The sequence below is a fragment of the Camelus ferus genome, chromosome X (assembly GCF_009834535.1).
Source record: "Camelus ferus isolate YT-003-E chromosome X, BCGSAC_Cfer_1.0, whole genome shotgun sequence".
NCBI lineage: Eukaryota > Metazoa > Chordata > Mammalia > Artiodactyla > Camelidae > Camelus > Camelus ferus.
The window spans coordinates 32,839,567-32,852,258 of record NC_045732.1 but is presented as its reverse complement, the minus strand read 5'-3'; the positions used below and the strand labels follow the sequence as shown (position 1 = coordinate 32,852,258).

Sequence of the window (12,692 nt, the reverse complement as noted above, 5' to 3'; positions counted from 1 at the left end):
ACCCAGTTAAATTAACTCATTAATAATTATGCCATTATTTGGAATCATACAGAAATTCAGTCCTTCCTACATAATAATGCTCATTCATTCAAGAAACAGTTACAGAGACTTCATTATGTGTTAGGTGTGGGACTAGGTACCGGAAGTACAAACATGAGTATGTTATCCTCTCTGTTTTAGGTTGCCCACAATATAGTGGAGGATAGTGTGGAAATGATGCTATAGCAGTAGGTAAAAAAGGCCATGAAGAGTTATGTCAGGAATGTCTAATTCCTCCTGCAGAAGTGTACAAAATCTATATAATATTGTTAAGCACAGATTTATCCAAACTTGGTTTGTTAAAAGAAATCTATTTTACTCTGCAACGATAATATTAAGATCTCACAATACTGGCTTTACAATGAAAAACAGATCAGTAATAAAATTAATGAAATGTTTTAGTCTTAGAGCACACATATTCACAAATATACACACACAAAGTAAAATGCAACGCATTTGTATATCCCCATGTCTGAATGCTAACATCAGTTTTTGTCCTTTTCTTTTAACTTGATATTTCTGACGCTTTCTTATAAGGGTTGTAAGGAATTTTATAACTATTAAATACTAAAAAGTTTTAAACAGACAAAATTAACTGTAATAAAATGTAAACTATGAACTACGTAAGCTGTGTATCAAACTAAGAGATTTGCTTATATCATTGTAAAGTTACAGTTAAACAAATGTAGAAATAATTCCTCTATAGAGAGTAATTTAAATTTTAAGTCATGCACTAAATTCTCATTTAAATTTCATATAATTATGAGGCAGAAAACATTTATAATGTTTCTTTATATTTCTATAAATCCATGGTGAATCACTGGGCAATTTATTTGGGAGATAATTTGTTCTGGCTCAAAACCAATCACGAGGATAATACAATTTGACACACAAATAAAAAGACTAAACCAATAAAATATATACTGGATTTTTCATATACTATACATGTACCATTTTGAAATGAAATAGCATTCCACACACTTCTGTTTGAAAAGTCCCTGCTTAATTACAATAAACATGCTTTTAAAAAAATATATTAACTGTAACAATGAAATATAAACTGCCATTAAAATGGGAAAAGATCCTGTTTAATTACTGTAGTTTCTAAATCAGTGGTTCTCACACTTCAGTGTGTATTATTATTATGTGGAGAGTTTGTTCAAAATGCAGATTCCTAAATTTCTATTTGCATGAATTCTGACTGAGTAAAGTCTGGCATGGGTTCTATTTAAAATAAGCTCTCCAAATGTTTTTGAGAAAGCCTGTCTATGGATTAAACATTGAGCAATCTTGACTTAGACCAGCACTGCTCTAATACTATAGAACAAATACTCTGGAGATGTTGTTAAATGCAGGTTCTGACTCAACTGGATTGGAGGGTTCTGGTTTTCCAATAAGCCCCCAGGCAATGTTGATTTTGCCTACTCAAGGATCACACTTTGAGAAGCAAGAGTCTAACCTACAACAAAACCCATATTTTAAATAATAAAACCAAGCCACCAGGAACTGAAAGGCAGGAAATGGCTTAAAACCACCGTATAATCTCTCCTGTATAAAAGCAACAAAAACACTGGAAGAATTTGTCCAAATTAACTTTTTCAGAACCCTAGTTAACTAAAGAAAGGCTTGGAACAATCTGAATAGTGTTTATTCAAGAAGAGCTGCCAAACCTCGGTAAGAACAGTAGAGTCTGTGGCCTTGTAACTTTTCTGTTGTAACTCCCCTCCTCTCCTTCATAACTCTGCAGTAGCCTTGAAAACTAGCAGCCTTGCAACGAAGGTACTTGTAAAAAAAAATTCTCAGCTTGAAGCCACAGGAGGGAACAGACTGAGACCGGAGCTCTTCAAAAGAGTCCCATCCATGATCACTGTTACTATAACCCATCTAAAGGCTTCCTAGAAGAGCTTAATTTGCAAGCTGTTGTCCTTAATCAAAATGACTCAAAGGAAAACACCCATCCCCAAGATGTCTGTTGAAAACAATCAGTAGCAATTGTGCCTGAGGCTGTTACAGCAACTGGATCAAACAAGAGCCTACTAAAACATAAAAGGAAGATGGGGTCACACGGTGCCCACAGGCAGAGTTGCAATAGCTTAGGAGATTCCCAAAATATATCAAAGATCTTCAACCCTACTTGTCAACCCCAACTTTCTCACTTACCGGAGACAATTATGTATCACCAAATAAAGAACATCAATAAAGAGAAATTAAACAGAAGAACTAATTATAAATTCTGGACTTAAAAAAGTACAATACATGAAATAAAAAAGCACTAGAGGGACTTAACTGCAGGTCTGAGGTGGCAAAAGGATGAGTGCACTTCAAGATATGTCAAGCGAAATGATTAATTGTAAAGAATGGAAAGATAAAACAATAAAGAAAAAATTAACAGAGCCTCAGAGAACTGTGAAACACTATCAAACAGACAAACATAAGCTTAATCAGAATCCTGAAAAGACAGGAAAGAAAGAGGCAGACAGAAAATGTGAAGAAATAAATGATGAAAACCTGCCTAATTTGATGAAAAATATTAATTTATACATCTAAGAAGCACAAAAAATTCTACATAGGATAAACTGAAGGTGATTCCATAACTAGACAACAAGAGTCAAGATGCTGAAAGGCCAAGACACAGTAAGAAGCAGGACAAAGTTGACTCAACACTGTTGTTGTTTCTCAATAAGATTAACAATTGAATTCCCACCTATACTCTAAAGAACAGAATGCAATGGGATGATGTATACAGTGTGCTGAAAGAAGACAGCCAATAGAGAATACTATATATAGCAAAACTATCCTTTGAAAATTAAGGAGAAATTAAGGTATTATCAAATAAATAAAAACTGGAAGAATTCATTGCTAACAGACCTGCCCTACAAGAAATAGTAGTGGAATTTCCTCAGTTTAAAACAACACTAGAGGTGAACTCTAAGCCACGTGATGAAATAAAAACTACAAAGTTAACTACACAGGTAAATACATAAAACAAATAAGCTATAAATGTATTTTATTTGCAACACTTTTTGTTCTCCTTTCTGATTTAAAATAAAACAGTGTGAGATAATAAATATAAAACAGTTTTATGAGCTTATACTGTATAAAGATGTAATGGGTATAACCATAATAGCACTAACAAGGAGCTAGGAAAAGGAGAGAGACTGAAGCAAAGTTTCTGAACTATATTGAAATTAAATTGGTATCAATCTGAGCTGGATTTTTAGAAATTAGAATGCTAATTATAATCTTCAGGATAACTACTAAGGAAAAAAATGTAAAAACATACAATAAAATAAACAAAAATTTTAAAAGGCACACTAAAAATAAATATTTAAAACAAAATCAAGCAGTAATGAAGAAATAGTTAAACAAAGACATAAGACTCATAGAAAACAAGTATCAAATGGCAGACATAAATCCTTTTGTATCAAAAATGATATTAATTATAAAGGGACTAATATTCTAATCAAAAGGCAGAGACCCACGAAGTGGATATAAATAGATTAGTAAAAAGACAAACATTGGTGCAAAGACATAAACTGGGAACAAAAGAATAAAAAAAAAATACTATGCAAACAATAACAAAAAGAGAATTGGAGTGGCTATACAAATAACAAAGTAGAACTTAAAGTAAACACTATTTCAGCATGACAGTATGAGAATTCCATGGACTACTTCTGAGAAAAATGAGTAAGAGAATGAAAATAAATGATTTAAACTCTCTGGAAATGAACCTAAGGGCATATAGTAGATGGGGAAAAAAAACTATTCAATAATATTTACTAAATTCAGTAAGAAAAGGTGTAGTCTGTGGCATATGAACCAAGACCACTCTCTTCCTCCTCCTCCTTCACTCAGTTAAGACAGAAACTCTACTTTAGACCAGTACAGCTAAGAATACAGGGCTCATTCCTCTCCTAGCTCCCAGCTGGAGAACTATCTTTTTCAGAGATGTATGACAGCAACATTTTCCTTCCTGTCCTCAGTATGTGTTACTGAAGCTAAGTTTTGGGCAAATGAAGCTGAGAGGGGCTGAGGGGCTCCCTTCTTCGGCCGAGCACCCAATCATGGATCACAGGCTCTACATGGGTGTGAAATTGCCTTTGCCCTGGTTTATAAAGTTGTGGTTGCATGCTGTGAGAAGCAATCCAGGAAGACATGAAGCTATCATTCCCCATCCCACGTAGCATTCAGCGCCTAATGTGGGGTGTTACTCCAAGAAAAGTGTACCACTGTCCCTACTTCCACCAAGAGACATGGCTCGGAGATTCTGCCTAGAGGGAGAAGCTGGACTTAAAACATACAGCTCTTTATCTCTTCACAAAGGAACTGATTCCATTTTCAGTAACATGTGAAGATTAAGCCAAAGGGTCCTCTGAAAAATAGAGCAGTGTGGTGAAAGGCAATTGGGAGGAGATTGGTAAACTGAAGATACAGGCTAAACTGTAGCCAAGCTAGTTTGCTGGAGAAAACTGGGGAGAGAGACAGCTGGGAGGAGCCCTCCTGGGGTCAGAATAAATCTCAAACACTGACTGAAGGAACTATTATTTCAAAGGAGCTGGATTTGATTGAATTGATTTGAGAAGCAATTTATGCCTTCCATAGAATTGGAATTAGGGGAATTTAATAGCTGGGTGTGGACAGAGAAAAAGACAGTCAAAGAAATCGCTGCCAAAATCACTGTTATCCCTGAATGACTGTGGGCATACCTAAGGCTGTATTCCACATAAGCACCAACAGAAGCTTCATACTCTGTGTGTGTGTGTGTGTGTGTGTGTGTGTGTGTGTTTTATGTGGCGAGGAGGAAGTAGTGAACTAAAATAAGCCAGCTAGTCAGTAAAAAAATTACACAACCAAACAATATTAACAATCCTATGGGAGACAGGACCAGAACTCAATATTTTTTCAAAAATGTCCAGTTTCCAACATAAAAATTATGAACAAGCAAAGAAACAATAAAAGAGGCATGCAAGAAAAACTGACTGTTAGAGTGACCAGCTACCATATTCAACAGAACACTAAATCAAAAGCCACTAAAAATGGCTTAAAAAACTAAGGGAACTATGAATAAAGAGGTAAAGGAAGACATGGTGACAGTGGAACATCAAATAGAGAATATCAAAAAAGAAGAGACTGAAATGAGTAGAAGAACCAAATGGAAATTGTGGATTTGGAAACTACAATAACAGATAGTAAAAAATCACTACAGGGGCTCAACAAGAGATTTGAATTAACAGGGAAAAAAAGTAATAAACTTCAAAATTGATAGAGACTGTGCAGTCTGAAGAGCAGAGAGAAAAATTGAATAATGAAATATAAACCATCACATAAATTTATGGTACACAATTAAATGTACCAACATATGTGTCATGGAATTAACAGAAAGAGAAGCGAAAGAGAAAGGAAAAGAAAAACCATTTGAAAAATGAAATGGGTGAACACAACTGTAACTATCACACTTTCTGATTTCAAACATTAGAAAGCTGTAATAATTAAAATAGTATGGTATTGGCATAAAAACAGACACATACATCAATGGAACAGAATAGAGAGCCTAGAAATAAATCCACACATATTTGGGCAATTAATTTACAACAAAGGAGCCAAGAATATACAATGGAGTAAAGACAATCTCTTCAGTAAGTGGTGCTGGGAAAACTGGACAGCCACAAAAATACATGTGTATTTTACACCATCCACAAAAATTAATTTAAAATGAACTACAGACTTGAACAAAAGACCTGAAACCATTAAACTCCTAGAATAAAACACAGGCTTAGGTAAACTCCTTGACATAGGTCTTAGTGATGATATTTTGCATCTGACACCAAAAGCAAAAGCAACAGCAACAAAAGCAAAACTAAGTAAGTGGGACTACATTGAACTAAAAAGCTTTTGCACACCAAAGGAAATCATCAAGAAAATATAAAGGCAACTTACTGAATGGTAGAAAATATTTGCAAATCAAATATCTGATAAGGGGCTAATATCCAAAGTATGAAAGGAAAAAAAAAAAAACTCATACAACTCAACAGCAGAACAAACAAACAAATAATCTGATTTTAAAAAAAAGACAGAAGATCTGAATACACATTTTCCAGAGAAGACATACACATGGCTAACAGGCACATGAAAATATGCTTAACATCATGAATCATGAGACAAATGCAAATCAAAACCACAATGAGATGTATCTTATATTTGTTAAAATGGCTATCATCGAAAAGACAAGAAATAGTAAGTGTTAGTGAGGATAAGGAGAATAGGGAACATTTGTGCACTGCTGGTGGGAATGTAAATTGGTGCAGCCACTATGGAAAAATAGTTTGGAGGGTTCTATAACAACTAAAAATAGAACTACCATATGATTCAGCAATTCCACTTCTGGGTATTTATATGAAAAATACAAAAACACTAACTCTTAAAAGATACATGCACCCTCCCTCCCAAAAATAAATAAAAGATACATTCATCCCTATGTTCACTGCAGCATTATTTATAATTGTCAAGATATGGAAACAACCTAAATGGAGTCCACTGACAGATGAATGGATGAAGAAATTGTGATATACCCATATATATATAATGTGAAATATTACTCAATAATAAAAACAACAATGAAATCTTACCATTTGCAACAGCATGGATGTATCTCAAGGGCATTATGTAAGTGAAATAAGTCACAGAGAAAGACAAATACCACAGGATCTCTCTCATATGTAGAATCTTAAAACAAGCTCATAGATACGGAGAACAGATTAGTAAATGTCAGAGTCAGAGGATAAGGTAGGTGGAAGAAATGGGTGAAGGGGGTCAAATGGTAAAAAGAAGAAAAATAAAGGGAAAAATATAGATGTAGAAGGAATGTACCTCAACATTTAAAAGCCACATATGACAAACCCACAGCCAACTTCATTCTCAATAGTGAAAAAACTGAAAGCTTTTCCTTTACGATCTTAAAGGAACACAAAGATGTCCACCCTCATTACTTCTATACAACATAGTACTGGAAGTCCTGGCCAGAGCGTTTGTGCAAGAAAAATAAAAGGCAACAAAATCAGAAAGGAAGAAGAAAAATCATCTCTGTTTGCAGGTGATACAACCTTATTTATAGAAAACCCTAAAGACTCCATCAATAAGTAAAAAGAAAAAAGAAAATTGTTAGAATAAACAAATTCAGTAAAGTTGCAGGATACAAAATCAGCACTAAAAGTGTTGTGTTTCTATAGACTAATTCCAAACTATCTGAAAAGGAAAACTAAAAAAAAAAAAATCTCATTTTCAACAGCATCAAAAAGAATAAAGTACTGAGGAAAAAACTTAACTAAGGAAGTGAAAGATTTGTACGCTGAAAACTACAGAACATAGAATGAAAGAAATATTAAAAGTCACAAAGAAGGAAAACATTCTATGTTCAGGAATTGGAAGACTCATATTGTTTAAATGTCCATACTAAACAAAGCCATCTCCATATTCAGTGCTACCCCCATCAAAATCCCAATGGCATTCTTTACAAATACAGGAAAAAAAATTCTAAAATTCATATGGAACCATGAAAGACCCAGAATAGCCAAAGTGATCTTGAGAAAGAAGAACAAAGATGGAGACATCATATTTCTTGATTTCAAAATATATTACAAAGCCACAGTAATTAAAGCAGTAATGGTACTGTCATAGAGACAGACATATGACAAAAAACAAAAACAAAAACAAAACAATGATAGCCCAGAAATAAACCCCAAGTACACTGTCAACTGATCTTTGATAAGCATGCCAATGATACACAATGGGAAAGGACAGTCTCCTTACTGAAAGATGTTGGAAAAACTGGATATCTGCATTCAAAAAATGGAATCATTAAATATAAGACCAGAGCTGTATATCTAGAAGAAAAACATAAGGGGAAAGCTTCTTGACAACGGTCTTGGCAATAACTTCTTGGATATGACACCAAAAGCACAGGCAACAAAAGCTGAAATATTATAAGAAACTCCAACAATTCAATAATAATGATGATAATAATAATATGGTAAGTAATCAAATTAGAAATGGGCAAAGGACTTGAACAGACCTTTCTCCAAAGAAGACACACAGATGGTCAATAGGTATATGAAAAGGTGCTCAACATAACTAATTATCAGAGAAATACAAATCAAAACCACAATGAGCTGTATCACCTCACACCTCTTAGGATGGCTATTATCAAAATATTATTCAGTCTTAAAAAAAAGGAAATCCTACAACATGTGACAACATGGATGAATCTTGGGCACATTATACTAAGTGAAATAAGCCACATTCAAAAGGACAAACAGTATATGATTCTATTTATATGAGGTATCTAAAATAGTCAAACTCATGAAGCAGAGAACAGAATGACAGTTGCTAGGGGATGAAAAGAGGATGAAATTGGAGTTGTTGTGTAATATTTTAGTTATGCAAGATGACTAAGTACTAGAGATGTGCTATGCAACACAGTGCATACAGTTAACAACATGGTATTGTGCACTGAAACATCTGTTAAAGAGGGCAATTCTCATGTTAAGCATTCTTACCACAAACAAACAAACAAAAAGGAATACAAGGAAACATTTGGAAGTGATGGATATGTTTACTGCCTCAATTGTGATGACAGTATCACAGTACATGCATATGTCCAAAATCATCAAATTGTATACTTTACATGTGTAGTTTTTGGCATATCAATTATACCTCAAGTAAAGATTTTTTTAAAAAAAAGATAAAGAAAAACAACAGAAAATATTAAGGACACCAGAAGAAGGTTCTTTGAAAAGGTAAATAAAATTAACAAATCTTAGATTGATCAAGAATAAAGGAGAGAAGAATCAAATTCCTAAAATAAAGGATGGAAGAGGGGCCATCACTATTGCCTTTGAAGGAAAAAGTAAAATGGTTTATAGGGGAATACTATGAAAACTTCTTTGCCAACAACTTAGATAACTTAGAGGAAATGCAAAATTCTCAGAATGGCATAAAGTATCAAACTGATTCAAGAAGAAATTGAAAATCTGATTAGGCTATAACAAGTAAAGAGATGGAATTAATAATAAAATAAATTTCCCACAAAACAAAGTTCAGACCTGAATGGCTTTAGTTGTGAATTCTACGAAACATTTGGAAGTATTGATACTATTTATTCACAGACTCTCCCCAAAAATAGTATGGAAAGGACAGTTTCTGAAATCTTTCTGTGAGTGTAGTATTAATGATACAAACAAAACAAAACAAAATAAACAAACAAACAAAAACAAGACAGAGACATCACCAGAAAATTACATTAATAAATCTTTTGGTTATAAATGCAAAACCTTCAACAAAATACTAGCAAACCAAATCATACAACATGTGAAAAAAGTATTATACAGCATGAAAGAATCACATGCTGCTATAAAGGAATTTGAGAATTACTGATCTGGTGGATAGAAGTGTGGGAGTCAATTCTGTCTCTGTTAAATCTAGGCTGGGTAGGGGATTAAGAGGTACAAACTACTATGTACAAAGTAAGGATATGTTGTACAGCACAGGGAACATAGCCAATATTTTATGACTATAAATGGAGTACAACCTTTAAAAATTGTGAATCATCATGTTGTACACCTCAATATACACTATTGTGTATCAACTATATCTCAATAAAAACATTTTAAAAAATCTAGACTAGGTTACCTTATTTGTTAAAAGTAATGTTAAATTTTGATAAAACAGGATCAAATCTGGTCACTGTGCTGCATATAACTTTTTGGAAAATATATGAAATTTTAAATTTTATTTTAAAAGACATTGTGCTATACACCAGAAACTGACACATTGTAACTGACTCTACTTCAATAAAAAAATTAAAGTTTATTTGATATAAGATTATTAATAATAACCAAATTCTGATCATTTTTGTAAGTGTAGTATTAAAAACTAGGTCACTTATTATAGTGTTTCTAACATCAAAATAATGGCTATATGAATTATATGCCATTAAATATCCTTTCTTATTCATCCTCTTTCATTATTCTTTATTTTTGAAAGTAATATATATTTACTATAAAATACTGATTTTACACATTTTGCGACTGGCTTTAAATTTGTGAGTTTATATGCCCATTGCCTAAGTGTGAGGGCTACATTCATACAAGGGAGGGAGGAGTATCATTATCCATCTTCTCCCTCAACATGTAAATTTATAAAAAGATATCTTTCTATTTGTGGCCTTAAATAACACTTCAACACTATATTGTCTTTTCATTTCAAATTTATGTTGTTATCACTGTTGTTAAATCTCAAGATTCACAAATGCATGCTTAATGTGCGGTTTTAATCATGATGCCGCAAGTAAAAATAAATTTTCTGCCTGAATCAACATTTCACTTTTGGACATTAACAGATGCAATACAATGAGAAGCTAAAAAGTCAATTAATTAGAAATTTTAAAATACTGAAAGAATTGTAACTCTCAATAAACAGAAAGCTTACATAAAATTCACAAATTTGACATGATCAAACTTAACTTTGTAGAGATCAAATAGGATTTCAAGGAAAACTGATTTACCTTCACTATTTGTTCTATTTTATCTGCTGAGGCTTATAAATTTATAGCAATGTAAATACATAAAATTTCTCCTCGAAATAGTTCAGGTTGAAGAAAATTACATACTTCTCTTAAGACTGGATATGCTAATTGCAATAAATTTACATCAAAACAATAACTTACCTGAAGTCTCCAGCAGCGTGGAAGGGATTTTTAACATTCACAGTGATTTCTTTCCATTTATAACATGGGGATCTACATTTTATAATAGCCTAAGGTAAAAAATAAATAAATAAAACATATTACATGCTAATAATAAAAAAGAATATCCTGAATTATGAAATATAAACTTAAAGTTCCTAAAAAACTGTCTATTTAAATATTACAGTAATATTAATTTATATTAACATTGCACTGCTAAAATCTGGGTGGGAAAGAATAAAAATAGATTTTACCTCATCACTGATCCATAATCCTGTGCTAACAACTGAATGATTTGTCACAATAGTGTCTCCCAAGTTAATTTCCTTAAAATTCATTTTGTTAATGACTGAACACGACTTTACATATGCAAATTAATTAATCATCTATATACCTAATAAACATTACATAAGGAAGAGGCAGGTGTGTATGGGTGTGGCACATACCTGAGTTCGAGTGTATGTGACTGTGGCATGCCTGTGTTTATAATGTGGTGGCTGCACTGACATATTTTTACTGTAATAAAAGCACAAATATAAAACTAAAACTCAAATTTCCCAAAAGATTTCCACAAAGGAAAAGATTCCAGGAATTCTGCTATTTTAGACTAATCATGTCCTTACCTATTTCTCCAATATTATCCAATATACCTTCCTGGTGTCTAAGACCAAAAAGTAAACAGAGACCACATGAGCTTCAGGTGTCAGCTTTTCTGCTCAAGAGCCATGTTCATGACAGGCTAACACCATGCATGTTGCTTAGACACATGCGGCAAAGCAATGGTTTGTTTCAGAGAATTTATGTGACAGGGTTGGGAAGTGTAAGAGTTCATTGTTCAGGAGGAAATTAGAAGATCACAATACTCATCTCAGTACAATCAAATGCCTGCTCTGTATCCTTATCTAATAAGCCATTCTGTCCGTGTGAGCGTCTTAATGCTCTCCTCACACAACTGGCCTTTACTAAAGTCACTCTTCATACTTCCCACTCAGGCCACCGCACATTTACAATTCTTTATAATCCATATGGAAATCTGGCAGCATAAATTTACTTCTTTATCATACACCCACAGTAGAAAATAATATTTAGACAAACTAATGGCAATCACAGCAATATCACAACCATTTTATAGAGATTTAAAAATCCTTCTCTCCCATCCTTTGAGATATTAACACTTAGAACTCTGCCTGGAACATCATCACCTCTCACTGAATGCCAGTCTTAGCATTATCTTTATAACAGACTTGCTCCATAGGACACTCAAGGTAAACTGATGAATATTCCTGTCAGAAAAGAGTTATGTTTTTCTTGGCTGTGTAAACCACCAAATCTTAATTTAACTGAAAACAGACATAGCCCAGGGACTGCTTTAACTTAAATCACAAGTCTCCATGGTAGAAAGGCATGTAAATTGTTATGGGTATAGTGAATGACTCCTTGATAAAAGGCACAAATGTAATTGTGAAAAGCCGACCTTAACAGTCAATACAAATCCTTTCAAAATGCAGATGACTACACCCACTTCTGGGTATTTTTCCGAAGAATATGAAGGCACTAATTCGAAGAGATGCATGCACCCCAATGTTCACAGCAGCATTATTCATGGCGGCCAGGATATGGAGGTGGCCTAGGTGTCCATCGATGGAGGAATGGATAAAGAAGATGTGGGGTGTGTGTGTGTGTGTGTGTGTGTCTGTGTGTGTGTGTGTGTGTAATGAAATATTACTCAGCCATTACGAAAGAATGAAATCTTGGCATTTGTGGCAACATGGAAGGGATTTAGAGGGTATTACTCTAAGTGAAGTAAGTTAGACAGAGAAAGACAAAAACGGTTACATGATTTCACTCATATTTGGAATATAAAAATAAACATACAGATATAGAGAATAGAGCAGTGGTTATGGGGGTGGGGGAG

At 33.5% G+C, this 12,692-nt stretch overlaps 1 protein-coding gene across 1 annotated transcript in view; it reads right to left on the bottom strand.

Annotated features, from left to right (window-relative positions):
* CFAP47 (cilia and flagella associated protein 47) overlaps positions 1-12,692 on the bottom strand; it is a 359,639-nt gene that overhangs the window by 177,214 nt on the left and 169,733 nt on the right. The window contains exon 36 of the mRNA XM_032474648.1: positions 10,760-10,848. Coding sequence (XP_032330539.1) covers positions 10,760-10,848 — 89 coding nt within the window. The remainder of the gene's footprint in view (positions 1-10,759; positions 10,849-12,692) is intronic.